Source organism: Epinephelus lanceolatus, chromosome 14 (assembly GCF_041903045.1).
Source record: "Epinephelus lanceolatus isolate andai-2023 chromosome 14, ASM4190304v1, whole genome shotgun sequence".
In the NCBI taxonomy this organism is placed as follows: domain Eukaryota; kingdom Metazoa; phylum Chordata; class Actinopteri; order Perciformes; family Serranidae; genus Epinephelus; species Epinephelus lanceolatus.
Window position 1 is genome coordinate 978502 of NC_135747.1, and position 26599 is coordinate 1005100.

Consider the following 26599-nt stretch of genomic DNA (forward strand, 5'->3'; position numbering starts at 1 on the left):
TTCTCTCCATGAGCTTCAAGAGGTAGTCACCTGAGATGGTTTTCCAACAGTCTTGAAGGAGTTCCCAGAGGTGTTTAGCACTTGTTGGCCCCTTTGCCTTCACTCTGCGGTCCAGCTCACCCCAAACCATCTGGATTGGGTTCAGGTCCGGTGACTGTGGAGGCCAGGTCATCTGCCGCAGCACTCCATCACTCTCCTTCTTGGTCAAATAGCCCTTACACAGCCTGGAGGTGTGTTTGGGGTCATTGTCCTGTTGAAAAATAAATGATCGTCCAACTAAACGCAAACCGGATGGGATGGCATGTCGCTGCAGGATGCTGTGGTAGCCATGCTGGTTCAGTGTGCCTTCAATTTTGAATAAATCCCCAACAGTGTCAGCAGCAAAACACCCCCACACCATCACACCTCCTCCTCCATGCTTCACAGTGGGAACCAGGCATGTGGAATCCATCCGTTCACCTTTTCTGCGTCTCACAAAGACACGGCGGTTGGAACCAAAGATCTCAAATTTGGACTCATCAGACCAAAGCAGAGATTTCCACTGGTCTAATGTCCATTCCTTGTGTTTCTTGGCCCAAACAAATCTCTTCTGCTTGTTGCCTCTCCTTAGCAGTGGTTTCCTAGCAGCTATTTGACCATGAAGGCCTGATTGGCGCAGTCTCCTCTTAACAGTTGTTCTAGAGATGGGTCTGCTGCTAGAACTCTGTGTGGCATTCATCTGGTCTCTGATCTGAGCTGCTGTTAACTTACGATTTCTGAGGCTGGTGACTCGGATGAACTTATCCTCAGAAGCAGAGGTGACTCTTGGTCTTCCTTTCCTGGGTCGGTCCTCATGTGTGCCAGTTTCGTTGTAGCGCTTGATGGTTTTTGCGACTCCACTTGGGGACACATTTAAAGTTTTTGCAATTTTCCGGACTGACTGACCTTCATTTCTTAAACTAATGATGGCCACTCGTTTTTCTTTAGTTAGCTGATTGGTTCTTGCCATAATATGAATTTTAACAGTTGTCCAATAGGGCTGTCGGCTGTGTATTAACCTGACTTCTGCACAACACAACTGATGGTCCCAACCCCATTGATAAAGCAAGAAATTCCACTAATTAACCCTGATAAGGCACACCTGTGAAGTGGAAACCATTTCAGGTGACTACCTCTTGAAGCTCATGGAGAGAATGCCAAGAGTGTGCAAAGCAGTAATCAGAGCAAAGGGTGGCTATTTTGAAGAAACTAGAATATAAAACATGTTTTCAGTTATTTCACCTTTTTTTGTTAAGTACATAAGTCCACATGTGTTCATTCATAGTTTTGATGCCTTCAGTGAGAATCTACAATGTAAATAGTCATGAAAATAAAGAAAACGCATTGAATGAGAAGGTGTGTCCAAACTTTTGGCCTGTACTGTACATAAAGAACAGCCCCTCATGTAGGTTGTTTACATTTCAGAATTATGATTATATAAATTGATACATTATGGCTTAGAGATATGCACTGTATGAATACCTGTAAACTTACACTCAACATTAATCAGCATGTATCTTAGCATACATCACTGTTTTTAAATTCCATTGTATTTTCCATATTAGGTTACAATTTCTACACACTAGCTCATATAAATAAAGGTTTTATAGTCTTTCCAGTTCTGCTAACCCAATTTTAAACCCTAAATATGATTATAATCCTTGAAATTAGAGCTGTTAATTTATCATATAACTGTGAATACAGCATACTTTAGGAACTGTTCTTTACTTATCAGAGGAGGGGGATGGCTGGGGTGTGACTTATTTTTAGTGTCCAAGCAGTGACTGCTCTTGGAGTCTTATTGTTTTTTGTTCAGATTCCTCTTCTTCTTCTTCCTCTTCTTCTTCTAAAAGTGTTTGTGCACCAAAAACCATACAACAAAAACTCACCAAAATTGGCAAGTGGGTTGCAAATTCCACCCACTACTTAGGCACAAAAAAAAAAGAGATCGTACTTTTGCAAACTCATCCCAGACCATTTGTCCAGTCATTCCGAAACTTTGGCAGGATCAGCTGCAGACATTGCTGCTCTTTTCAAACATTTGTCTTTAAGTTGAATTTTACATTAATACTCATAAATAAAAAATGGCAAAAGCAATTGTAACCAAATTGAATGCACATTTGCGGATGGTTTGCTCAAGCTTCACTAAGCAGTTTTGGGATATTCTGCCACAAATGTGATAAGTTTAAATCTCATAATCAGGTAATCGGAAATGCCGTTTGCACCCTGTCAGGTCATGTCTCAGTTGATGCATTATATTTGGAAATGACCAGGGGTGTCAGTGGCTTAGATTTTAAACTTCTGTTGTTTGTTTTTAATGCCATTAATGGCCTGGCTCCTCTCTACTTGTCAGAGATTTTAACTATCCGCAATAGTGGCAGGACCCTGCGTTCGTCTGGTCAGCTTCTGTTAGAAGTCCCAAGGTCGAGATACAAACAATGGGGTGACCGTTCTTTTGCTGTTGCTGCTCCAAGATTGTGGAACAGGCTCCCCCCAGATATTCGCACCACTACTGATGTCAGCCTTTTTAAATCTAAGCTGAAGACCTACCTTTTTAGAATGGCTTTTAATTCTGACTAGGGCTATCCTTTTTTGTTTATTTATTCTGTTTTAATGTATTTTATCTATGTTAAAAGGCTTTTAATACCCTGTAGCACTGTCACACTTTCCATTGTTTTTCTTTTCTGTATTGTCTTATTGTTTGTTTGTTTTTGTTTTGTTGGTACTTCATGTACTTTCATTGTTATTTGACACTGTTGTTAAGCACTTTGGGTACCTTTGGGTTTTGTAAAGTGCTATAGAAATAAATGTTGATTGATTGATTGATTGATTGATTGATTGATTGCAACCGCTAGTCACTTCAGAAGTCTCTCACTCTATATTTTTAAGAATATGCTAAATTACACACAGAGGTTTAAGGTTTGAACCTCCACACTGAGATGTACCACACTTACCAAACAACTTTCAGTGAAGTCTTCAGTACTACACCAGGAACCAGCATGTTTTTTTTTTATGATTGTATCGCCAACTGTTAAACTGTTCTGAATATTATAAGTTTTGTGACGTCCCTCTCTCTGCTTTCTGCTTGTGAGACTGGTTGGCCTCCTGGCTTTGGAGCTGCTGGGTGGGGTTGGTGATGTCATCAGGAAGCAACCTGTACCTGGGTATATCTCCTGTTTCTGCCCATCTGCTGTGAACACTTGTGGTTTAAAAGTTGACATGCCATATCCTCTTCTACTTTATTAATTCACAAACTAAAATTCCCAATCTCCTTTGAGAAATTGCAAATATCCAATATATTCAACTCAAGTAAAAAGAATTTCATTCAATTTATAATTCCTCTTGTCAAACCCTACTATGACCTGAAACAATCACCTGTTTCCTCTGTAGTTAAGTGGTAAGGTGGTTTACGTGTCATGCAGATGTTGAGCATTCTTGCTCTCGCCATCCTGCAGGTGGCCTGAATCTTTGCATTTTTCAGGATAACTATTACTTTTCACACAGTAGCACTATTTGTGTATAAATTAATAGACATGGGATGCCTTCCAGATCTTAAAAGAAATATTCAATACAGATGTAGTCAAGCAAAACACAACATACATTCTGATTAATAAATATGCTGAGTGTAAGTTTACAGGTATTCATACAGTCCATATCTCTAAGCCATGATGTATCAATGTATATAATCATAAGTGGTTGGGGTGTGACCTCATTTATTTGATGGGACAGTGGTAGTATCAAAGGTTGTGAGAGAGAGATGGGATGACATGCAGCAAAGGGCTGCAGGTTGGAATCAAGCCTGTGGCCAGTGTGGCAAGGATGTAGCCTTTGTACATGGGGCATCTGCTCTACCAGGTGAGCTACTCAGCGCCCTGACTTTGTGGGTTTAATTTTATTTATCTATTTATATTTATTTAGTTTTGTTTTTGTTTTTGACTCTCCCTGAAGTTACAAATATTTTCCTTGAGTCCCCCTGAGTGTCTGGGGGAAAATGTATAATGCTCCACCATAAATTAGTTATTAGATTTTTAAAACTTACCCTTTTATGTTTAAATGTTAAAAGTTAAAAGTGGAAGATGAAATCCTGCAGTTGAAAAAAGCCTCAGTTTTTCACTCTTAAATGTAGAATAAAATGATTTTGATAAAATATAACCATTTTTTCAACTCACATTTGGTTGTGTTTTTCCTGCCAAACATGAAGAGCTGCTGGAAATTTAAAAATCCAACAATTTCTGTTTTTACAGGTTCTGGCTATGATGCTTATTGTGTCATTTTAGCCAATCTAAATAAAACAAACAAAAACAGGTCTTGCAGGTTTGGAAGGCATTTTGTCTTTAAAAATGGGGCGGTAAAATACAACAATTTAAATTTGTATGCCCCTCTCCTAAGCCAAAATAAAAAACTCAAGTCTCTCCCCAGTGCTTAAAAAAATATTTGATGTGCCCCTCCCTTTTTGCACCACCCCCTTAGTATTCTTTTTTCACAAGCATAGAGGGAACTTATATCTTTATATTCCAGTCATTGTGTTCTTTCTTCTGTCTTGGTTATTTTGTTTTGTCAGTCTCATTAATTTTATATTTTAGATTGGCCTAGCTTATTTCAATGTCTTTTAATAGCTCTTGTTTTGTTTAAGGGCATTATGTTTTTTTCTATGATGAAATCCAACTTCATTCATTATTCACAATATGATTTGTGTTTAATTCTGATTTTGTTACATGTAGTGTTTTTGTTAGCTATCTTACATGAGTTGTAGGAACTTGTATTGCTGCTATCTTGGCCAGGACACTCTTGGAATCTTGTTAAACTCACTGGATTCCCTGACAATACTTTTACAATAATCTTTTATCCATTTCTACAGTATATTTTCCCTGCAGATTTCTACTCTTGCAGACCTCCTCTTCCATCATCAGGTATGCATCCTCCACTGCACTTTAAACTGCTTGTGTTACTGTCTGGATGAGACATGTAGCCTGTATCAGGTAAACAGACATCAGAGGCAGTTACCAAATGGCCATTAAGTCTTTATTAAACCAACAAATTGCACATGTTCAGGTTTCAGAGGTTGCTTCAGTGAGTGGAACTGTTTGACCACTACACAATTCATCCTAAAGGAAGTAAAACAAGTTATCATATTTCTCAAAAATTACAGTTGCTACAATGCTGATATAAAATATACTACTCTTCTAAGAATGCATTAAAAAGGTTTCTCCATCATGTTTTTTTCACATCATCTAACCTGTGTCATGGAATATAACATAACACTGTTTTTATAGTTTATTTAAGTGCTGTAACTCTAATAAGACCAATGTTAAAAATGTCCCTTGAATGCTCCACCTTTTCCAGATACGCAAGGGTTCCCTGTTTTAATTCTCGACCCATGTATTCTGTATTTTGAATAATTTTCTACCAGGAGGGCTGTCAATCCACCCATGCAAATACCACCTACTGCATGCACAGAGGACTTTAACACTGCTAAACTGGATGTGTAGGTGTATTTTGTGGACAGCAGCTCTGAATGGTGAATTAGTTAATTACCAAACCAACAGTGAATTATCAAACCAACCTAAGAACAAAGGAATATATGCATGACAGACCAGTGTGCATCAGACACAGGATCCTAAGGGATTTTTTTCCTGAAAATTCCTCACACTCATAACACTATACGTAACCCAGTGAAAACACAATGCAAATTGTCTATAACAAACTGTCAGTTCGTTGTGTTAGTTCAATGCTAATCTGTAAATATTAAGATAACGCAGTGAGTTACATAGGATCATACAAACTATCTTAACACACACCCAAGGTGCTTTATTTGGTCCTACTTTAAGTTGTACCTAATGATTTCAATTACCCACTGTCATATATTTTAGGTATTCAACAGCTACGGTTCATAAAGGGTACCCATCAAGTTTCAGTCAAGAAGACAATAGTTGGGAAATTTGGCATTTCTGCTGCTCTGGGGAAAGCAAACACCACTTGTTGCCCTTTTTTATTTTTTAACCAGGAAGCTGTAAAGGCTACAGATGTGTATTTGGATAAATCTTGTCCCCTGAAATTAAGACTACTAATCAAATACATAAATGGTCCTACAACAGAAGCTGACCAAAGTAAAAAAGTCTGATTGTGCTTAATATTCAAGACTGTGTTCAGGTATGGATGACCTTAATTTCCTAAGCCTGCGTATATTCCAACTGTACCATTCACTTTCAACCAAAACGCTCTGAGCTTTACATATTCAATAAAAAAGCACTGTCCTTCATATCTGATACTGTACAGACAGGGCAGGTGTAGCTGTCAGAGATCCACTACAGGTGAACATCAAACACCCTGTGTCCTCACAGCCAGTGCAGTACACATCATCATTCCTTTATCAAACCTCACTGTAGATATAAGCTAATTTCATCGAATAGAAGGTGTGGTATACAGATGCATATCTTTTTAGATATACGTTAACTAGGCTGTGTGTTTCCCACTGATTCGTGAAGGATGTGAAAGACTCAGGAGATAAGAGCAGGCTTTAAAACTGATCTCCTGTGTGACTGTGTTTGGCACAAAGGAGCCAAAGCCTTCAAACACTGGAGCTGATCTGAAGAACGATAGATGCTTCGCCACTAATCCCCCCTGCAGGTAAGAAGAGATAAACTGCACCAAAGAAGAAAAAAAAAACACAACAAACCCTGCGCTCATTGTTCAATTCAGCTCAGGTTAAAATGTCACCGGGCAGTAGCCACCTCGAGCTCTGAATGGCCTGACAAGAGCCAATCAAAAATACTGTCTTGTCCAGCGGAAACCACCAGGCAGCCAATCAGGAGCTCAGGTCTCACTGACAAGACTGTCTGGCTCATTCGGGGGCCAGCCAGTCCTGGCCTATGCTGCATGCAGATGTTCTCCAGCAGCCAGCCTCTAGCTTTGAGGTGGTGCAAAGACAATGCCATTCTGAGCACAGGCCTGGTGGAGAGATCCCTCAGTCCTGATGGGTCTTTTCCTGAATGAATTTGTACTCGTACTGAAAAACAAACAAACAAACAAACAAACAAACAAAAACAAGAGTGCAGGAAACAGTCACTGAACAGCTGAATCCACATTGATGGCCAGTTTCTTTGAGTATATAACACTATCTGATACTTTTGTTCTTATCAATTTACTGTCCATTTGAAGAAAGGAGCGTGAAACTAATACTAATTCAACATAATTTTTTGCAAAGCATAAGGTCTTACCAAGGCAAGCTGCCGTCCTATGTTTCCCATAGTTATAACCCCCGCAAAGAAGATGCAAGGTAACCAGGAGCGAATATACAGGAAGTCTGGAGAAGTATACCTGCACAGAGAGGAAGCACATGACAGCAACTCCTAACTCTTTCAACAATACATACAAACACTTAACTTTAATCAGTGTTTTGCTCCGACTGACTATTTAACAATAGGGTCAAATTCACCATACATTTTTAAGCAGAAGGAATCAAGTTTTCAAATACCAAAAAGAAACTGTGTCAGCTTTGTGTGAAAAACATTGATTTGTCATCAGAAATGCACTCCAGCAATTTTTAAAGTCAAACTGAAATCCCTGTTACTCATTTGGCAAACCATTTTTTTTTTTAATCTATTTTTGTATTAACCTGCAAACACTTTGATTGAGGAATCTTAGCCAGGCTAGGCATCGCTGGTGGAAGATGTACAGTGCCTTGCAAAAGTATTGACACCCTATTTTGTTGAGTCACAACCTTTTAAGTTGATTTTTATTTGGAGTCTTTTGCATTGGACCTACACAAAATTGTCAAATTTGTTGAAGTGACGTGAAAAAAAGCTTGTTTTAAAAAACTTTGAAAAATAAAAAACTATAATGTGGTGCATACATTCATATTCACCCACTTTGCTATGACGCCCCTGAATAAAGGTGTTTTCACATATAGTCCTTTTTAATTCTTTCCCCCTAAAGTTGACCAAAAAGTGAATTGACGGAAAAGGGACTCAGTTCACATATGTGCAAAAATGCTGAGTCACCACTCTGAGTCCATTTAGAGGGCTGAAAAGGACCAATTGTGAAAACACCCAAAGTGTCACATGATCTCAGTACATATACACCTGATCTGAAAGGCCCCCAGAGTGTGCAACACCACTAAGCACGTTTACCACCAAGCAAGTGGCAACATGAAGACCAATACCCCTTTTCGACAGTCATGGGCTGGCTTGGCTTGGTTTGGGCCATCAGCCCAGTGTGGCAGGTATTTGCATTTCCATTACTACAGGGCTGCCAAAAGTTCCACTTATTCAGTGATACACATTTCATTTCCTGTAGATTCTTCACAATAAAAGTCCCCTGTTATTTTGCTATATAAAAACTTTTATTGTTAAGCAGCAAAATCAGGAAATGTTGAGTTTTCAAGCAGCAACTTCACACAACTTACAATACAACTGAAAGCGAACATGAAACAGTAAAATAAAGCACCTAAAGTAAAAGGATGCAGGAGAGAAACTATAGTTCAAACCACAGAGATTCATTTAGAAGCTACAAAGAGATGACTGGGAAGCTACAGAGAGCTGAATACACAGAGACTTTTAAAAAGCCTTTCTCTCTGGTCTCCTGCGGTTTGTTTGTGGGGGAGAAGCAGGGTCGTCAGGGGTTGGCTGTGGTCAGCAAGACGTCACCGCTACCTGCCCTGCTTTTGGACCTAATCTGGAGATGGTTGTTCTCCGTTTGACATGGCACAGCGCATCTAACCTAATAATGGAAATGCAAATCTGCACAGCGTGGCTTGACTCAGCGCATACAAGGAGCTCTCCAAACAGGTCAGGGACGAAGTTGTGAAGAAATACAGATCAAGGTTGGGGTTCTAAGTTATGAAACTTAGTTTAAGATCTCACTGAACACCATTAAATCCATTATTAAAAAAAATTAAACAAACAAACAACAAAAAAAAAAACAATAATATGGCACCACAACAAACCTGCAAAGAGAGAACTGCCCACGAAAACTCAAGGACCAGTCAAAGAGAGACAAGAGATCAACAATAACTATATGTGAAGGAGCTGGAAAGTTCCAGAGCATAAAGTGGAGTATCTGTCCATTGGACCACTTTGACCACCACGTTTAAGTTAATCATTTTTTTGAAATTTAAAACTAGTTTTTTATTTTTTTCCCACTTCACCAATTGTGACTATTTTGTGTAGGCCTATTACAAAAAGTCCAAAAACCAATCCTTTTAAATTATAGGTTGTAATGCAACAAAATAGGAAAAACACCAGGGGGGTTGAATACTTTTTCACCTGCATCCTCTTCTTCGTCCTCCCTGTTCATGTTCCAGTTTTTTATCCATTTGCTTCTACACCATATCAATATGCAAACTAGTTGGGAAGGAACTTACTGAAAGACTCCATTATAAACCAGGAGTTGAGTGGCCAGTGTTGCCAACACGGCGATGCTGATTCCCAGGCCAAAGCCGCTGCGGGAGCGGTCAAACGTCCACCACAAACCAATGGAGAGCGCCGCCAGAGTCAGAGACAGTTGGACGTTGTTGGCAAAGTCCACTTTCTGACAGAGGTATAGTCAAGGACCAGGCAGTCAACAGCTGGTGGTTAAAAACTTCATTTAAATAGCTGTGTTGGAGTGCAGTGGTGCTGTGGAGATGTATGTACAACTTTACCTTTGACCCATTAGCCAGCAAATCCTGAGGAAAAAAAGCACAGCATGCACTGCATTAAATACTGGTGTGCAGTACACACACAAACCACTGCCTACACTGAAAGGGGAAAAAATGTCTAGTCTATCAAAGTTTTAGACGGACTAATTGTTTTTACGCCAACTGAACAGAACTACAACAGATGCATAAAGCCTCCAAACTTTAAGGATACAGCACTTGCGTGGTTGATACCCACAAACACAGCCACACAGCGCATCACACTGGACCATTCCCGCTTGAACTTGTGTGGCTCACCCAGACGGTTGTCGATACAGGGGTACAACAACCCAATCATCGCTGCAAGGGGAGAAAGGGACGGAGAATAAACAGAACAGAAAAACAAGAGGACACCCCAGCAGTTTTCACTACTGTGGTGGTACGGTCACCATGTACGCTGGTATTGTTTTGTTGAGAATAGGAATTCAGATAGCATACATGCTATTCTGACAGTATACACATACAGCCATGGAAGGATTATTGAATGAGCCTACCAAGCCCAAAGGTTCATGGCCCCCCAGACCAGAGACTCCAATTGATGTGACTGTTAACATTTCTTGTTGGAAATTAATCAACCACAAAGAGGTTCAAAACAGCCACGGAGAGACGCAGAGTAACAGGCAGAGACAGGTAACACAGGCAAAAATGTTTGAGATGATAACACTTCACTGCCTCTGTTAAATACACCATAAACTGATATGCGTCTGTTCTTACATTCGGTCACTGCTGTCAAGGCTTCTTTTGACAGTGAGCCAATCAGCCAATCAAATTCAAGCAAAACTGTGGCTGTATATGAAAGCAGGATTTTGACTGGACGGCTGCTCCATGCTACTTCACGTAAAGTTGATGAGTCATTACTGAAGGTCAGCTGACTTAAAGCATGGCTTTCCCCACTTCACGGCCAGTTTCAAATGCTTTATATGAATGAATGAATGAATGAATGAATCTGAATTTGTCTAATATACTTAAAAAGAAATTGCCAATTATCTTATTTCCTGGCAAAAAAAAGCTAATTTCACACACTGCCATTGGTATCATGAAAAACAGGAAAAGACTGCAGTGATTTGCTCACAGCTCACATGCTGATAACCTCTAGCCTAACTAATGTGGCTCCAAAACAAATTAACCTCTGCACTGTCAACAAAAAGCAGTAGCCCTACTCTGGGGGACAAAGCATAGTATGTGTACTAGCAACAAGTGGAAGCAACAGGCTCCTGCAGGAGGCATGGTGTGTCTGGGGAGGAAAAGAGCCTAGGGCTGTTGTGCTTTGTGCTGAGCCGCTTGGGAACAGACAGCGCTGCGCTGTATTTCCATCCACAGCTCTACACCCAAGGGACAACATTTCAATAACGCTGGCTAGTTGAGCCTGATGGGCATGTTGTGCATTCATATATAAGCATATATATGCGTATATGTGTGTGCAGTTATACTCCTGCATGTATACTCTTATGCAATTGCATTGAATAATTCTGTAGTTTCTATTTGTTCATCTCAGGAAAATCAAAAATATCTCATTGCACTTTGATTAACTGTAGTGTCTACATAGATAAAGTTAATCAATACAGCTCTGCACTCTTAAAGGAGCTATATGTAAGAAATCTAAATCTAATATGTCACAGAGAATAAGGAATAATGTTAATATAACATACTGATCTCACCGACAACAACAGCCAGAATATTCACATTTAAAAAAAAACTTTACGGTCTGCAAATCATGTTTATGTTCTGAATTTGTGTTTTGGCCTGTTGTGCCACCCACTGCCATCTACCAGTCACGCAGTCAGTAGAGTCGCAGCATCCGGGTTGCCAGTAGTTACGACTGAGCTACAATGGCTGACGGTGCGACTAAACCAAAACGACCTCGTTATGATTCCCAAAAACACCAAGACAAAACTCGAGGCAAAGCGAGGGTCTATATAGGAAATGCTTTTGAACGGTGAAGACGGTTTAAAGCGGAGAAGAATTTGAAATTGGATGTCGAAGTGGCTACTCTTTTCCTTGACAGGTAAGCTTTAGCCAAAGTTGGCTAACTAGCATCATAGCTAGACGGGGATGGACATTTCGAATACTTTCAACTGTTATTCATTTTCGATCATACATTGTAGCCCATGTGCAGGTGGGTCATCGACCCGACTGATTTTTTTGAGAAACAAACGTTAGCAGCACGGCAAGCAGCATTCGCAGTGTCCCGGTACATAGCTTAGCAGCCGGCTCCTCCTCCGCTGTATCCCAGCAGCAGCGTTAGCAGCAGAGAAACCGGACTTGCTCACGGTCCGCTGGAAAACCGAAGATCAAGGACGCGGCGACGCGGCCCTGCCACGGCAGCCGCCCGTGGGCAAACAAATCAGTCTCCAGCGTGCCGCTGTCCAGCAACCTCGAATCTGTAGGGGAGGGGGGGTAGACACGACTCGCGGCAGTATTTTGAATTTGAGTGCAGTAACCCAGTGTTTCCCACAGGATTTTGGGAAACTATGGGGGGGGGGGAATTTTGAACATTGTAAACTGAAATTGAAATGGATTTGTATACAAAATGTACAGAAAGGTAAAATCATCAAGTTTTGAAAAAGTATTGCAATTTCATTTTGTCTTTAATGTTATTATCTTATATTATCTTTGTAACATGATTATCTTATAGAATGTTATTACTATCCTAAAACATTCTCCAGGTCCTCTGAAACTCTGCAGGACTTATTTCCACCCTGCCCAGCAGCAGTACCGTGGCGAACGGTCCCTAACTGCGGGGAGAACGGAGCAGGCTTCACCGGAGGTCCGCCGCTTTTCCCGGTCCCTCTTCTCCACACTTTGGGCTCTAGTTTCGCAGACTGGGCGAGGCGAGGGCGCAGCGCACCTGCACTTCGCCAACTGGGTGTGGCCAGGCGGATTTTGCAAGTTTGGCACACCGTGCACGCTGGCACAGCTACTCGTCTGTCCCACCTCCGTCCCTCCTACCTGCGCAAGTCGGAAAGAGGGAGGAGAGAAGGTGTGGAGTGGGTTTTACACACATCACACCAATCAAATGAGCCCCTCTCCTCCCCCTTAAATGTGCCGCGCGAAGGCGTAATGAGAGTCATGGCAGAAGAGAGCAGCAGCGTCAGACGGCCAAACTTCTCCCAGGAGGAACCTGATGTTTTGGTCCAGGAGGTCTGCTCACAGCAGAGCAGACCTCCACGGGCTGATGATGCAAAGGTAGCCTGGGAGGAGGTCACCACAATTGTAAATCAATGTTGAGTTTCTCTCGTGCGCGCACACGCTCTCTCTTTCTCTCTCGCAGTCTCACTCTGTTTCTTTTCTTTTGACTTTTCTAAGATGACAGATGCTGAATATATACTCCCTATCTGATGCTGTGGCTGTGTGTGGTTGGCTGAGAGGGATGTGAACTCATTAGTTTGCAGCTGTGTTAATCAAATCAGGTTGGGTTTCCATTACGCATGCCAAACGTGCCAAACGGTGCCAATCCCCTTTGATCTGACATCAGATGTGATGGGACAGTCGGTATAGATATATTTTTATGTGCTGATTGCAGATAGTTGCATTGAATAGTGTTTTTTGGGTATTTATTGCATCGTTAATGTGCCTGACATTCTGGAAACCTGCCTGTGAGGTTTTGGTGACGTGTGCGCACTGTCCGCCGGTCAGCCAAACTTCGGCTTACACCGGCTGTGCTCCCCCTGCGCTGACAGTAGACCTGGTTTCAGATGGCGAGCTTTTAGCGCACCTTCGGCGAAGCCTTTTGGCACGAAACTGTCACTGCACCAAGCTGGATCTGTCGACACCTCCCCCTGCTGCGCCACCACACCCATCTCAGCGCACCTCGGTCTGCCAAACTACCAAACTGAGCATGCCTCGGGTTGCGCTGCTCGAAACTAGCTCTGTGTGGGGTTCGCCACCCTGCGCTGCGCCGGGAAACTAGAGCCCTTTGACTTATTTCCACCCAGCTGACAGTGGGACTTATATTCATTGTGCCGACAGTGGCTTGGAAAACCGCCCATAACCATGTCAAACGGGGAAGAGGGAAGAGGGAAGGCGGCTGGAGTTCCTCCAACATTTGCGGTTAGATTATCATATATTTTTATTGACAAAAATATAGGCTGCTTCGGCTGATTTTTTTTATGCGCACATGTGCCCCTAAATATTTTTTACAGTTCGCACACACGTATTTTTAGTCGAGTGAAACGCTCGCACTGTCGAGCGCTGGATCTGACAGCCTGAGCACATCGGCACAAAACGCTACGGCGTTCGAGATATTGTTTATATCATGAGAAGTCAATACTTTCGGCAGCCTAAATCTTTTATTTAGAAACTATGGCGGGTCAAATTAAACTATGGCGGGTCAAATTAAACTATGGCGGGCCGCCATAGTTTCGTTAATAAATGGGAAACACTGAGTAACCGTTTTGGCCACATTCTTACATACAGCGCCTTTAAGGCCTTGTCAAATAGTAAGGATTAGAATTTTAGCTTTGATTAAAGTTATGGTTACAGTTATTTATAATGAGATTTATGATAGGGGTGGGAATATTAGAAAATCTTACAGTATGTTTTTGATTCTTGGTATCATGATTTTATTCAGAATCGATTTGCACTTCAGAATTGATTCTTGATTCTTGATATAAAAGGGCATTATTTTCTGTCTGTTAGACTAGTGCACTAGGTGCCAAATCACGCGCTCGTGTTTAGGCTACTGATATGCATTATTAAACTTAACTGGTAGTTTGCTAACTGATCTCGATAAGGGATACTGCAGAAATGAACAAAAAAAGCAGAGAACAGTGTAATTTACAGAATTTGTCTGTGTGTTCTGGTGTCAGAGAGCTCAACTGTGCTGTTAATTAAATTGTCCACATTGTCTCCAGCTGTGGAAAACACACCCTTCCCTGCAATGCTAGCACAAAAGAAGTCCCTTCTAATCCACAATACTGTGCCAGAGCCACAGGTCCCTTGAAATTAAACTGGACTGAGTTATTTCCTTCACCTAATCACAGTTGAAGTTTTGGTTTAAGTTCTGTAAAAGGCTGCAGTGTGTGTTGGCTGGCTGGCTTGTTTGCACTGTGCCTTCAAAATACAATTCTACCCTTTTTGTTCTGCTAACATCACATTGTCAACAACGTAGGCATTTCTGGAATCTGTGAATCAATAAGAATCAAAACATGTAGTTCTTGAGATACAGTTTAGAATCCAAACTCACTGTGAGAAAAATATTACATCTATGGCACCGCCATTAAAAACAGACTGTCTGAAATGAGGAACTGTTTCCAAAAGCAGTTTTTTTTAATTGGTTGAGAAAAGTACTCGAAGTTATTAAGTACTTTGAAAAGAACGCGTGGCAGAACAACACTACCTCTCATTTCAGCTGACTCTCAGCTGAAAGCCCCATCCTTGACACATGTCATACAGTACACTGCATGACAGCTTTGATGATCTGTTTTCATCTTACAGACGAAAATATAGCAGACAGGATTTTTTTCACATTATGTGAGGGGGGTTCACATACCTGAGGCTGTGCCACAGCAGGGCGGCACCCACCAGGCTGAAGAGAAGATACTGCTGATGACATCAGGTGGAAAGAGGGTGACATTTCTCTGCACCTGAAGTAAGTTCAGCACCAGGGCCAGAAAGACACCCACGGTAAACAGCATGACCCCTCGGATCACCAGGTTGGTAGTCCTACAATACGGAGGAAAAGGAGTCAGGAGACTAGGAAAATGCCTGCAGTGATTAGTTTTATACTGAAAACTCGCACAACATGATAAAAAGAATGCAGGGCCTCAAAGTACATTAATACAGTGTACTGTATCCTATGCAGACTCCTACATATCCTCCCATGGTTATCTTACATATGGCTATGACAACAACATTTCCGTTCATTCATTTTCCGTAACCGATTATCCTACTGGGGGTCGCAGGGGGGTTGGAGCCTATCCCAGCTGTCATTGGGCGAGAGGCGGGGTACACCCTGGATGGGTCACCAGACTATCACAGGGCTAACAGAGACAGCGGGGAGAACATGCAAACTCTGCACAGAAGGGCTCCCCGACCCTGGGTTTGAGCCCCCCACCCTGCGTTCGAACTCGAAACCCTCTTGCTGTGAGATGACAATGCTAACCACTGCACCGCCATGCCACATCCGCTGCACTGCTCTACACTGGTTTAAAAAAAAACAACAACAACAAAAAACAACAAAAAAAAAAACACATCCCTGCCTTTGGTCATCATGTTGCTCTTTTTACAGTGAGTTTAAGGGAGAAGACATGCAGCTAACCTGTTGGTGATGACTGAGATATAGGGGCCCCGGAAAGGCTGTGACATCTGCCCGGGCCCCGACCACTGCTGCTGGCCACTGGTCACTGTGCTGTCGCTCATAGCTGTCAGTGTTCGGGACATTCATAAGCCTAGGTCAGGAAAATACAGAACAGTGTGTGACGTCTTTATCCACCAGTGACTTTAATGTCCTCCCCTGACATCACAGACCAAGCTGAAAAACAAGAACAAGCAGGGAATCAAGAAAGACCAAAGAATCCACCCTAAAACACAACTAACATCTTGCTTTTAATTTCAATGACCTTAGACAACCTGTGTCCACATATAATATACATACATCTGTCATCCTAGCTGCGGCGTCAGACCATCAGTTTTTAAAGGTAATACTTTTTGACACAAGTGACAGTTCTGGAGTAGCGGCGCTGAAAATGGGGTGATATTTCATCCAAATGAAGTGAATAAAGGCTTCCAGTAGGTTTGAGCAGTATCACCTCAATTCAGTATGTATGATTTATGGAGTAAAACTATCAATAACAAAATATGTGAATTTATGAATGCATTTGTATTATCTACAAAAGACTTGCAAAATATTGTTTCAAAACATTAAATATAATATATGTAGATACACTGTGCAATCCACAAATAAACAACCTACTATACTTACTATATAAGTACATAATGTATTACATTATCCATACAGTGTATTTGTTGCAAGTCTTTGCTCTCCCATGCACTCTGGTACTATTTGTAACCCTGTCTCTACAGTTAACAGTAAAAATCTGACCTTTATATAGATATTGCCTCTTATTTTCTGTGTGAAGGCTATATACACTCTGTTGCCAGTTATTGGGTCCACTTTCCTAAACTAATGCAGACAATCCTGCAACACATCCTACCTTCATTAAAGCTTGCAACATTACATTCTGTCAATATACATTTTTTGTTTTGCTTTGGGTTTCCTTTTTTTGTTGTTTTTTCATTCCTACAAGTCTGTACATAATAGCTTAATGTCAGTGTTTTTTTTATTCAGATATATGTCCGTGGGGATCTTTCTGTACATGTTCTTCACACTGTGTATATTAAAAGCTACTGAGAATCCAAGTGAACTTATCCATTTGCTTACAGGGATAGTTCAGTTTTGTTAAAGTGGGGCTGTATGGGATACTTAGCCATAGTCTGTATATTACATACAGTAGATGTGATCGGCTCACCCTCAGTTTGGAGAAGCAGGCTGGAGTCCGACATGGAGGCTAAGCAATGTACTGCTGTGGAGGGGTCAGCAACAAAATATATTTTAGCCACCTAAAAAAATCTATATCAGTTTAAGTGTAAGCCATATTGAGAGTGGTTTCACTGCTTTACCTTAATGTCAGACAGTGAATTCTGATGGGAAAATGAAGCCATTATATTGCTCTCATCAATGCCAGACTCTTTTGAGAAAAACAGTCATTTAACGTTGCTGAGCACAGGAGTTGCTGGCCTACCGCTGCCTCAAACAGATATTTGGTTTGTATTGTTGCTTGACTTTGGCGTTTAAAAGGGCTAGTTTGGATTACCTTAAGTCAAACAATAACACAAACTAACTAAATAGGGGCTGCTGCAGCAATTAACTGGCTACCTGACGAACTTAGCCTAACTGCTAATCATGAAGCAGCGTCAACAGCATTTGCCTGTTTTCACTAACGTTACCGACTGCTGATGAATGCGTTTAAAATGGGCATTGAAACAGTCCATAGGGACTTGGGTTGGGAACCGGAGGGTTTTCTGTTCAAGTCCCCGTCCAGACCAAAATACGGAGTGTGGACTGGTGGCTGGAGAGGTAGTTCAACTCCTGGACACTGCCGAGGTGTCCTTGAGCAAGGCACCTAACCCACCCAAATGCTCAGAGCGCCTGTCCATGACAGCTCCCTCACTCTGACATCTCTCCACTTTGTGCATGTGTGTGTATTTTGGACCTGTGTGTTAATGACAATGGAGTGAAAAATTAAATTTATTAATTAAAAAATTAAATTTTTCACTCCATTACTTTTTTAATTAATAAAGTATATATATAAAAAAAATCTAATAAATAATAATAATAGAAGCTCCTGTGTTCAGCAAGCTAAAATAACTGTTTTTGTCCATGGAGTCTGGTGACTTGACAAGAGCATAGATGGCGAACTGAAGCTGCCGGCTGTCAAAGGTGAAAATATTCTCAATATAGCATCCAATTAAACTGATAGTGACTTTTTTTGGGTAGGACTTCTAGGTGGCTAAAATGCATTTTGTTGTTGACCCCTCCACAGCAGCACATTGCTTAGCTTCTGTGTCCGACTCCAGCCTGCTTCTCCAAAGTAGGGGTGTGCCAACTGTCATCTACTGTATGTAATGTACTGACTTTAGAGAAGTACCCCATCTGGCCTCACTTTAAAAAAAAAATCCACCCTATTCCTCTAAACATGCAATACTCATATCATGGAACTTTGATTCTGATTCTGAAGCCTGTTGTCACATTGTCTTTGCCGTTATTCCCTCAGTCACCATTAATGAAGTAGCTCCAGGATGTGTCTCGAAAATATAACATTTCCACCTGCTCTTGTTTTGATGCTCAGCTAATGCAGATGCTTGTTCAATACCATCAGAGAAGTAAATAATTAATAATATTTTCTATGCAGGGCATTAAGCACACTTGTCTCAATACGTGAAGGTGCTGTTAATTGGTTAATACTGTGGCACTGATAGATGATACTGATGCCACCAAGCTGCACCACTTTTCCAGCAACAACAGACACTTTGTACCTGACTAAATTAATGATGAGGTAGCGTTAGATGACTGATTGCATTCAGCGGGCTTGTGGTGGGCTGCACTCACCATTGGCCCCAGTGTGCCCCCTCTGGTAGTGACAATACCTCAGAGGAACACACTGGGAATAGTTTACCTCATGTGTCTCTGTGCTGTCATCTCACACAGAACTTTAAAACACAATTACAATCTAACTTTGATGTTTTAATAACTTAGCTATCAACAGGGCTGCTGCAGCAATTAACTAGCTACCTGACGAACTTAGCCTAACCGCTAATCATGAAGCAGCGTCAACAGCATTTGCCTGTTTTCACTAACGTTACCGACTGCTGATGAATGCGTTTAAAATGGACATTGAAACACCAGAATTATGGTAAACAGTAATAACGAACAAGCACTCGTGTACGAGGCGGATGTGCTAGGTTAGTTATCCCGACGGTAGTTGGCTAGCCTGATTATGTGGAATAGCTAGCTAAAGTGCATTTGTCATTAACAGCCGTCGTAGCGAACTGACTGGGGTCAAAGATAACCCTTACCTTATGTTGAAAGACAGCTTCCAATACAATTAGACATTCCATATGACATTTACATAGCCGATCTTATAACACTAGGTTGCAATACATTAAAATGTCCATCGACCTCCAGCTTCTCTCCCTACTGAGACTACTTCCGGCTGTAAGATGAATGAACACCGAACACCCAATCGGCGTGTAAAACCATGACGTAACCACGTTACACAAAACTGATGTATCACGTGAGTTCACGTCGAAGGATTGACCTAACCAGAGATATTAGATAAAGCTGACCAAACTTCAAAAAGAATCCTGCAGAAGTCACAGACAGGGCCCATAAATGTCAAATATAAAGTCATTAATTTAACCTGAAAATCAAGTGATAGTGGAAATATCATGTTTAAAGTAGTACACTGGAGAGAACTATATGATTTTTTTCTAGCAGTTTAAAGAACAATGTCCTTTGTGACTTCTTGTAAAATTGATGTGAAATTGATTAAAACACTTAAAAAGACTAGTGTAAAGTCTCAGTTTTCAAATATAAAGAGCTGTGTGCTGCAGTCATTCCTCTCACACAAACATAGTTTTTTTTGGGGGGGGGGGGGGGGGGGGGGGATTCCCCGCAGCACATTTGATGTGCTCTCGTGGTCTAACAGGCTTACAGAGATGCAGATGTGAGAAAGTCACAGTACGGAGTGGATCACTCTTAATCCTCAGTCCCATTTACACTCCATTTTGTATTCAGCATGCTGAGGCCTGCTGCTCACGATGGGGTTTCAGGGATTGTATCTGGCTACACAATAGTTTGAATATAAACAGACTATCCATGCTTTCCCATTTCACCATAGCTCAGTTAACTTTATCACGGTTAACTGTAGTTTTCATGATACAGATGTCAAACTCAGAGCAAGCTGCTGTTGTTGCCTGTGATGATGCCAAACAAGTGAAGGTGGAAGGAAAGACGAAAAAGGGTGACACAGGGCTACTAGTTCTTAAGATCAAAACAAATTAGAACTAGGCTTCTTAATACTATGCAGGATTTCCTTATAAAACAAGTAAATACTCAAAAAATGGCAATGTCTCTAAATCATCACTTATAACCCACTCTTAGCATGTGGCGGTACCCTCTGCCTGGATTTTCTTATTTTGCTGTGTTCGGGACGTTCCTGGGCACAGCGCTCAGGTAAGGTCAGAGCTTCATAAAAGTAGCGACCAGGTGCCAGACTGCAAGCAGCAGGCATCCAATCGAAAGCTACAAAAAACTGAAGACACAGCGCAAAAACAACAACAAAAAACAACGCAAATACAACGAACAACAGCCAATCTAGGGTTGGCTTCACTCTCAGTAGCGATATTGTTTACAATCAGCAACCAACAACTCCTGCACAGCATACCTTGAATTATTTAGCCTATATTTATTTAAAGTCTTGCATAAAGTAAATTAGATTTAAGCATATCTTCAGCACATAAAACTGGACTGTGCATTGTTTTCAGTCTGCTGGGCTGAGCCTAATAGTTTTAGAAAAAAGCTGTTATTCTGCAAAAAAACAGACAGCTTACATTCAAAGAGATACATTTAGATCATGGGGCCTCAGGGAGATGTGATTTACAGAACATATAATGAAATAGTTGAATGAATAATTAAAATGTAAAATTTTGTGGTTTTGTCAGCACTCAAGTTTTGTTGGTGACCAGTCAAAAATTTGTGCAGAGTTTCCTAATTAAACAAACTGATATGCATTTGCCATAAAATTGCAAACCATAACTAGTTTTAAAAAGTTATAAAAACATAAACCAAACAACAACAAAGAGAGAATACATTACAAGGATCACTAACATTTAGGGACAGTTCATTACTTATGAGGGGGAAGGGGGTGGTGCAAAGAGGGGGAGGCATGTTGAATAAATTTTAAAGCATTGCAGAGGGACTTGTTTTTTATTCTGACTTAGGGGAGGAGCATACAATTTTAAATGGTTGTATTTTGTATTTATTTTACAGCAGATTTTTAAAGAAAAAATGTCTTAGGGCATTACACCATTTATCATAGTCAGAAACTGTAAAAACCCATATTACCGTTGGATTTTAACATTTCTGACAGTTCTTAGAAACATCATGTGCTACAAACGCTTCCATCAGAAAAAAAAAAAAAAACATAACCAAATCTGAGCTTAAAATAGTGATATTTCATCAGAAATTACTTTATTCTATGTATCATTTAAAATTTAGCAAAAAATAAATCATTTGCAGGAACTAACCCGCATGCACAACAACAATAGACAACGGCCAGAGAAAATGATTGAAACATGGCTACAACTCATTATCCCCAGACTCAGCCAGCTACAGTGATTAATTTATGCTTCTGACATTTATTTTTTATGTAATGAGATGACTCAGCAGGTTCTATGTACTGTGCTACTCACAGTCCCATGGGAGACTCACTTAACCCTAATAATTAGAGTGATAAAGGAAGTCTGGTAGGTAAGAGGAGGGTATGGGGGCTTTCGATTAGTTGTCAAGGGCTACTTGGAGGCCCCCTGACACAGCCAGAGAATATCCAGGGATTCACTTCATCATTCTGCCTGTGCCAAATGCTAAGGGCCTTTTCATTATCAGACCACTGACTCCCACTGTCGTCTCCTTCGGTATAAATGTGAATGATGGCGTGCGCAGGGTGCTGATGGAGGGGTGGTGCCAGGCCCTCATCGTAAATGTCATCCCCATTGGACCGTTGCAGGTCCCGGCTCCAAAATAATAGGCCCTGTGACCTCTCTGTTGTCTATAATTAACCTCTAACCCCTCCCTCCCGGCCTCATCCACCAATCCCCAGGCAGCCATGATGTGGGAGATGCTTTTTGCCAAGCCTCTTATACCTCGGCTCCTGATTCTCTCACTAAGCACTAGGCACACGAGGCATAAATTGGGAAAAGGGTGTGGGAGCAACAAAAGAAAATGTATGTTGTATGAATGAATGAGTGAATGCGTCACATATTTTGGATGACCTGAGCACTCTGCATTATAAGGCCTAAAATTAAATCTTTTAAAAATGTAGATGTATCCCTGACAGGACCTGAGAAAGATTAGAGTCAGGGTCATCATGACATACAAGAATGTGAAATCTTTGTTTTTTATGGTAAAATCAAAATAAAAACTAATTTCCAAATTCTTCTTTGTTAGAATGGAGAATCTGATTTCAGCTGTGCACCTTACAACAACCTCCACCCACAGGGCACTCAGAAGAAATGTGGAGTTCCTTCTTACATTGAGTGTTTGACATTCCCTCTCTGTCTGTGTGTGTGCTTGACATCCTCTGAATCTGCATTAACCACAGCTGTACCATGTCTCCAGCAGCAGGGGAATAACCACGTTCTAGACAGACAAGCTTGGCTAAAAAGAGAAAAGAGGAATGATCTGGAGAACACAGGTACCTCCCGTGTGCAGGCATACTGACATTTACCACAACAATGAAGCATCCAACAAGCAAAGTGTGGCAACGGTAGGTGTTGGCTAAATAACCCCAAATCACAATAGAAAGTCAAATGATCCCTAATGGCTAGAGCTGACACCTGTACATAATGACATTTTGAGGATGCACACACAGACAATTATAGGAGAAGAATCACACAAGGAGGAAATGAGACATTGGGGGGGGGGGGGGGGGGGGGGTTTGGGCGTTCTCTGTCTTTAGCAGCAGTCTGGGTAAAAGGCAGCTCTCATCTTCAGCCAGTGGAAAACAGAGAGGAGTCATTTGTGGTGCACGATTGTCTGTGCAATTTTTTGGGACTTGGAGTAGGAAATGCAAATGCCCTGTTGCTGGCAGCAGCATGGAAGCTATGCCAGCATGTGTGTGGCATATTGAATGATAATGACAAAGCAGGCTGTATCCCTTGTGAGCAAGCCTGCGGAACAATGATTACAGATTGGCCGGTGTGTCCTTAGCATCACAAGGGACTCTGATTCTAATGCTAATCAGAGCTACTGCCCATTGAAATATATCTGTACTTGCAAGGCAAGAGGAAATAAGATGGAATATCCCAGTAAGGCTGCAACTGTGTAATGAAGCCCTTCTTATTTTGATATTTTAGCCCACAGGAATTTGGAGTGGCTTTTGGCAGGCTTAACCTATTGCACCCCCTGCTGGCCTGAGGCTGGTACCAGGGTGATACAGGCTTATTTTGTTCTAGATGCAATTATCCGTCACCAGCTGAAAATTTTGATGTATGAGCTTGTTGGTATTCTGCGTTATTCAGTTTGTTATTTGAGGGGGAGAGCATGTTAAAGATGTCGCATCTTCGTCTGTTGGTTAGATCATACAGGCATGTGCTAATCCAGTCTCAATATACAAGGCACACACACACACCTAGTGGGATTCATCCTAGGTTCAGATTTTTCCACTCTCATCCCCCCTGCTCCATCAGCCTGAATCAGTCACACTCTCTCCCCCCACCTTTCCTCTTTGAATGTACTTTATTTTCATTCCGAGGAGAGAAACAAGAAGGAGAGCCGAGGCACAGTGATGCTCAGCTGCACACTCAATGTAGGTTAATGGAAGGGAGGAGAGTCTGAGCTCAGGCCACCTCCGATTGGCTGGCTGGCGATGTGCAGCTTCTCCGCAGCACAACCTGTCACTGTTAATCAAGGGCCATCTCTTAACAGCCAGCCAGGGCTATCAGAGAGGTGAGCCCATTGCTATTCAGGATGAAACAGATGATAAATCATTTGTACATAATTAGTGCTCAGCAAGGTTACAACTGACACGTATTTTCATCTTAATTAGGAGGGAAATTTGTTCCATTAATTTAATTTGGTGCGCATGAGCGCCTCTGCACCTAACTAAGTTAATCTTACACCTGTCAGGGTGGGAATGGTGTTGGGCCTTGGATTACGGAGGGAATGGATAAGAGTCCTCTCTCAGATTGTTTCACACACCTCCAAGCCAATTGGACTGTAGTGAAGCAGCAGTGGCAAATAAACCTGCAGCTTTGAACATCTGCTGCTGTGTGGGAAAGTAACTGCTAGGGGCATTTAACTCCATGTTACTGTTCTTCAGTCAGCTTGGAATTAGTGTGTATGATGATAAATATAGACAGATAAACCTTGTCTTCCACAAACACACTGCAAAAACTGATCAGGGAACAGAAAATAAGTCAGTATTGTATCCTCGATGCCTTGCAGCCAACCAATAAGATGGGCATAAATGCTCCTTCATCCTAAAACAAATATTTAAGCAGATCCCACAAATGGGCATTATGGAGAAAAACATGTTCCATCACAGGGAGTTGTAGGCCATTCATACCCCCAGCTGTCTGATTTACAGCCATAGAAGCCTCCATATATTTGAGTGAGAATCACTGTCTGATCTCGTTGCAGTCCAGCAGGCAGGACTAAGTCCAAGGACTAGGTCCCTTTTCATCGTTGAGAGCTGTATGAAGCTGTAGTAATTGCCCCAAAGAAGTGGTTCAATAGAGAAGAAGATGGAGAATGACTGATTTAGTAACTATAAGGTTTCTAATGGAATTCTCCACTGCCTCTTGGGCACTCAAGCTGACAGCCATTACCTGAACTGATGCATAGTCCATTACGGGATCCCCCACTTTAATAGAGTGTCTATCATGTGAAATACAGAGATGTCAGGTGCCAAAGCATGCACTCTCACCCATGTGTGAAGGTTTAACCCAACTGTAACAGCTTTTCTTTTAGACACTGCTGAATGACCTCACAAATGTATTGAAAACCAACAGAGAAAGAGAGAAGAGGTGAGGCACAAACTTGGAAAATGCTGTTGTTGGATGCTGTATCACTCCTAACTGTGATCGTCACCCTCTTTCAGGACAGGCAGTGTGGTGCTGCTGACTTAAGGGCGACCAGGCTGCAGCATGTCTGCAGACCTGGTGCTCAGCCGGCTGTGGCACTTGACATCATTCAAATAGGTTTCAATGACACATTTTCATCCAGCGACCTGTAAAAATGCCAAAATACCAGGTTGTTCAAGTTAATTTTTGCTTTTGATTGACAGCAGGAAAATATTAAATGTAAAGTGATCCAAAAAGCGTGTGTGTGTAACTGAAAAAGCATTTAACTGCAATGTGAATGCAATGCAAACAGAGTAGCAAATTTTGAATATTTCCCCAAACGGAATGATTGTTTATTGTTGATATTAGGGTTGCGATTTAAGGTTATTTCCAGATTAGTTGGGATGAAATAATCACTTATTATTATGATTATTATTTACTTATTATTTACTAGACAAACTGTTTGGTCAGAAAATCACAATTTCCTAACGTTCAGCATTTGTCCGATAAACAATCCAAAACCCAAAGATATGTATTTTACTATCATATAATAAAGAAAAGCAAAAAATCTTACAGTTGTACCATGGTACAGTCGTGCAAGGTTGCTTGAAAAACAATGAAATCAATTAATCAACTTTTCTTTTGGTTGACTTTTCAAATAACTGACCAACCATTTCAGCTCTATACATTTTTGGTAATACAGCTGAGTATTATTTGAAATGTTTTTATGTTAGTGCCAACACAATGCCTTAGTTTCATTACCAATAGTGAGTATTGCAATACTTTTTTGATAACTTACTTTGGTACATTCACTCTATCTAGTAAATGCAAGAACAGTTTTGAGGTACTTAATATTCTCACATTCAGCTGCATATTTCTGCTCAATTATATCTCAGAGGAAAATATTATACTTTTTCTCCATGGTTTCTCTAACAGCTACAGGTACTAATATAAAATATACATTACTACAATGTACAATATTTATACCATACATTGAACTACCTAGTATATAATGTAGGTGAAATAAGAATTTCTACCAGCAACATTAAAATACTGGTAAGACATAAATGTATCAATAATAGTACTTCAGTAACAGAAAATCAACCTTTTAAAAGCAGCCATCCTACACAGTAAGTAGTTCTCTAATACTCTGGAACATTTTGCTGTTAATACTTACACATTTTTATTTAATTAATGTGAATGAAGCAGTCTTACTTATAATGGAGTATTGTACATGGTCCACTCAAACCTAGCATAGGGTTTGTTGGGCTGGAAATGTCACCAGCTCTAAGCATTACAATAGGAAACCTTTAGCTCTGGAGATGCATGTGTGCTGAGCACAAAAAAGAGGAGGAGATAGTGTTTTAGGTGTAAATGTACTGCACCACCTGCAGACAGCTCTAAACAATATAGTATATGACTGCAATAGGTGAGATGAATGTGGTGTGTGTGTACAGTACATTGCAACAATATGCATGAACACAGATTCACAGTGTAATACATTTAAATGGAGGACAAATAAGGAATAGCTATTAATAATTTAACTCACAGACTTGTCACCATATC

At 41.0% G+C, this 26599-nt stretch overlaps 1 protein-coding gene across 9 annotated transcripts; it reads right to left on the minus strand.

Annotated features, from left to right (window-relative positions):
• Positions 1-5021: 5021 nt before the first annotated feature.
• On the minus strand, positions 5022-19423 carry insig2 (insulin induced gene 2). Of its 9 annotated transcripts, none has more exons than XM_078174256.1 (9): positions 19268-19412; positions 17312-17332; positions 17161-17214; positions 15951-16080; positions 15183-15355; positions 9867-9991; positions 9380-9546; positions 7236-7335; positions 5022-7024 (listed from the first exon to the last, which is right to left on the minus strand). In XM_078174256.1, the coding sequence occupies exons 4-9, from the start codon at positions 16070-16072 to the stop codon at positions 6983-6985; spliced, it is 729 nt and encodes a 242-aa protein (XP_078030382.1). In that variant the 5' UTR covers positions 16073-16080; positions 17161-17214; positions 17312-17332; positions 19268-19412; the 3' UTR covers positions 5022-6982. The 9 variants fall into 9 exon arrangements, with proteins under 9 accessions (XP_078030382.1, XP_078030379.1, XP_078030380.1 ...); XM_078174253.1 differs by having other exon boundaries at positions 15951-16163; positions 19268-19411; XM_078174254.1 differs by lacking the exon at positions 17312-17332 and having other exon boundaries at positions 17161-17251; positions 19268-19422.
• Positions 19424-26599: the final 7176 nt, after the last annotated feature.